General features: G+C 49.2%; 1 protein-coding gene across 1 annotated transcript in view; it reads right to left on the bottom strand.

Annotated features, from left to right (window-relative positions):
• LOC306752587 (rab-3A-interacting protein-like) overlaps positions 1-3,722 on the bottom strand; it is a gene marked incomplete at its 3' end in the record, with an annotated part of 6,071 nt that overhangs the window by 401 nt on the left and 1,948 nt on the right. The window contains 3 exon segments of the mRNA XM_079236367.1: positions 164-287; positions 1,428-1,637; positions 1,788-1,865. Coding sequence (XP_079092493.1) covers positions 164-287; positions 1,428-1,637; positions 1,788-1,865 — 412 coding nt within the window.

Raw genomic sequence — 3,722 nt, 5'->3', positions numbered from 1 at the left:
GAAAAGTGGGAATTCAATAATTATAAGAATTGTGCTCAAGCTGGCATAAAGGAATCAATGGTTATGTATGGAAAGAATTGGACTGGAAATGAAATATTAGAATTATTTTTGTTTCCCTCATGTGGAAGACGTGTTGTGGCGTTGTGTGACAGCAGTACCTCACACTTGCTGAAGGCGAGGCAGGGGTAGATGTCCTCGCGGTAAACCCTCTCCAGGAAGCAGCAGCTCCGGTCCAGGGTCGGCTCCTCCCTCCAGGCCTTGAAGTCGCTGAACAGCTGCCCGTCCACCTGAAGACGACCACACACACACACAGGTTACACACACACACACACACGGGTTACACACACACACACACAGGTTACCACACACACACACACACACACACACACACGGGTTACACACACACACACACACACACGGGTTACACACACACACGGGTTACACACACACACACGGGTTACACACACACTCACACGGGTTACACACACACACACACACACACGGGTTACACACACACACACACGGGTTACACACACACTCACACGGGTTACACACACACGGGTTACCACACACACACACACACACACGGGTTACCACGCACACACACACACACACACACACACGGGTTACACACACACACACGGGTTACACACACACACGGGTTACACACACACACACGGGTTACACACACACTCACACGGGTTACACACACACACACACACACACGGGTTACACACACACACACACGGGTTACACACACACTCACACGGGTTACACACACACGGGTTACCACACACACACACACACACACGGGTTACCACGCACACACACACACACACACACACACACACACACACACACACACACGGGTTACCACACACACACACACACACACACACACACACATTCTCACACACACACACACACACACGGGTTACCACACACACACACACACACACGGGTTACCACACACACACACACACACACGGGTTACCACACACATACACACACGGGTTACCACACACACACACACACACACGGGTTACCACACACATACACACACGGGTTACCACACACACACACACACACACACGGGTTACCACACACACACACACGGGTTACCACACACATACACATACGGGTTACCACACACACACGGGTTACCACACACACACACACACACACACACACACACACACACACACACACACACACACACACACACACACGGGTTACCACACACACACACACACACACACACACACACACACGGGTTACCACACACATACGGGTTACCACACACACACACACACACACACACACACACATACGGGTTACCACACACACACACACACACACACACACACACACACACGGGTTACCCCCACGCTACCGGGGCGTCTGCGGCGTGATTATCGGGTCCTCACCTCTCTGCACTCGCGCACGATGGGCTGCGTGGCCGACGGGTCGGGCTGCGTGCCCATGATGGCGGAGGAGGTGCTCTTGTTCCGGCTGTGGCCCTTCCTGAAGGGCGTCTTGGCCCCGCCCCCCGCCGGGGGCAGCTCGCCCAGCGGGGAGGTCGGGGAGGACAGCACCAGCGTCTTCAGGGCCTGGACCTCCGCCTGGAGGACGTCGATCTGAAGCGCGGGAGGAAACATGTTTTGGGATTATTTGAGAACCAATAAGAGGACAGAGAAGCTCATCATGTGACGATGATGTGAACGTGGGCTCAAAAGGAGAATCTGAACTGTATGCTGGTTGTTAAGTGTAGAGTTCAGAGGCCTCACCTTTCCCAGGGCTTCTTTCAGTTGTTTCTCAGCGTTCGCCTGCTTGACGTTTGCTTCTCGCACCATTTTGTGCGCCTCCTGAATTAAACACACACACATCATTTGAAACGTTTGGATATTTTCACCCGAGCTGGGAAATAGTTTTCATTCCGATAGTGAAGCAGCGTCAACACAAGATCAAAGCCGGTTAAAGGGGACAATACACTCAAATAATATATCAAGACAGAAAGTAAATTAACGTTTGAAGTAGTTTTGCTGCATTCATGTATACAGGCTAAGGAAACACACACACACACACACACACACACACACACACACAGATAAGAGTCCCAGCACCTTGTATGAAGGAGGAGGAACAGAAAGGAAGAAGAACTCGTTGTGAAGGTCAGACGGATTGTTTCATGACAAGAAATGTGTCAACTGCCTCAAAACAAAGTGTCGTTTTCGGGGAAGGAGACGAGTCTGCAGCCGGAACTCATGACTCTAGAGCGTCCTCTAACTGAACTCATGACTCTAGAGCGTCCTCTAACTGAACTCATGACTCTAGAGCGTCCTCTAACTGAACTCATGACTCTAGAGCGTCCTCTAACTGAACTCATGACTCTAGAGCGTCCTCTAACTGAACTCATGACTCTAGAGCGTCCTCTAACTGAACTCATGACTCTAGAGCGTCCTCTAACTGAACTCATGACTCTAGAGCGTCCTCTAACTGAACTCATGACTCTAGAGCGTCCTCTAACTGAACTCATGACTCTAGAGCGTCCTCTAACTGAACTCATGACTCTAGAGCGTCCTCTAACTGAACTCATGACTCTAGAGCGTCCTCTAACTGAACTCATGACTCTAGAGCGTCCTCTAACTGAACTCATGACTCTAGAGCGTCCTCTAACTGAACTCATGACTCTAGAGCGTCCTCTAACTGAACTCATGACTCTAGAGCGTCCTCTAACTGAACTCATGACACTAGAGCGTCCTCTAACTTCGGGCAATCTGCATTGCCAATCCAAGTGAAGCCCAGACCCAGAGAATTGTCATCATGTTTCCTCTTTTTTTCCCCAGTCTGATGCTCACTCTCGTCTCCTCTTTCTCCGACTCCCGGTCGATTTCTTCTCCCGGTCTCTCCCCAGCACCTCTCCGTTTCTCTCCCTCCGGTTCCTCCCTCTCTCTCTGTCCCTCTCCTCTTGTATTACTGATAGCTTCAGATGTCCCACCTGACAGCTTCCTGATTTCAGCCAGTTTAACATGTTTTCATGGATGTTGCTGAATGAATGAAATGACGTTAGGTGCACAAGCTAGGCTAGCTAGTGTGTAGTAAAAGACAGTCTGGCGGCCGGACCGGAAGTGCATCTATTTATTAAATTGTACGTTTTTAATTTTAAATCTTACAAAGGGAATTTTTATAATTAAAAAATCCTACTTAATTTTTTTTAAATGATGTTTAATATTAATTATTACACCATTAGACCACCATTACATTTTTCTTCTCGCGCACCCCCTAGAGGCAGCTCCACACTTTGGTAATCCCTGTTCTAGAACGTCTTCTAACTGGGTAATGTAGGCTCCAGGCTGCGTGAGCTACTAACAAGCTTGCATTGTGGGTAATGTAGGCTCCAGGCTGCGTGAGCTACTAACAAGCTTGCATTGTGGGTAATGTAGGCTCCAGGCTGCGTGAGCTACTAACAAGCTTGCATTGTGGGTAATGTAGGCTCCAGGCTGCGTGAGCTACTAACAAGCTTGCATTGTGGGTAATGTAGGCTCCAGGCTATGTGAGCTACTAACTAGCTTGCATTGTGGGTAATGTAGGCTCCAGGCTATGTGAGCTACTAACTAGCTTGCATTGTGGGTAATGTAGGAGGAACAGACGGAGCTCCAACAGCAGATCCAGTGCGACTCGTTGTCATTTCTTTAAAAAAAAAAAAGAGTCCAGTTTCAGTG

This window comes from Taurulus bubalis (assembly GCF_910589615.1).
Source record: "Taurulus bubalis genome assembly, chromosome: 20".
Taxonomy (NCBI): domain Eukaryota; kingdom Metazoa; phylum Chordata; class Actinopteri; order Perciformes; family Cottidae; genus Taurulus; species Taurulus bubalis.
This window is presented reverse-complemented; position numbering and strand designations above follow the sequence as displayed.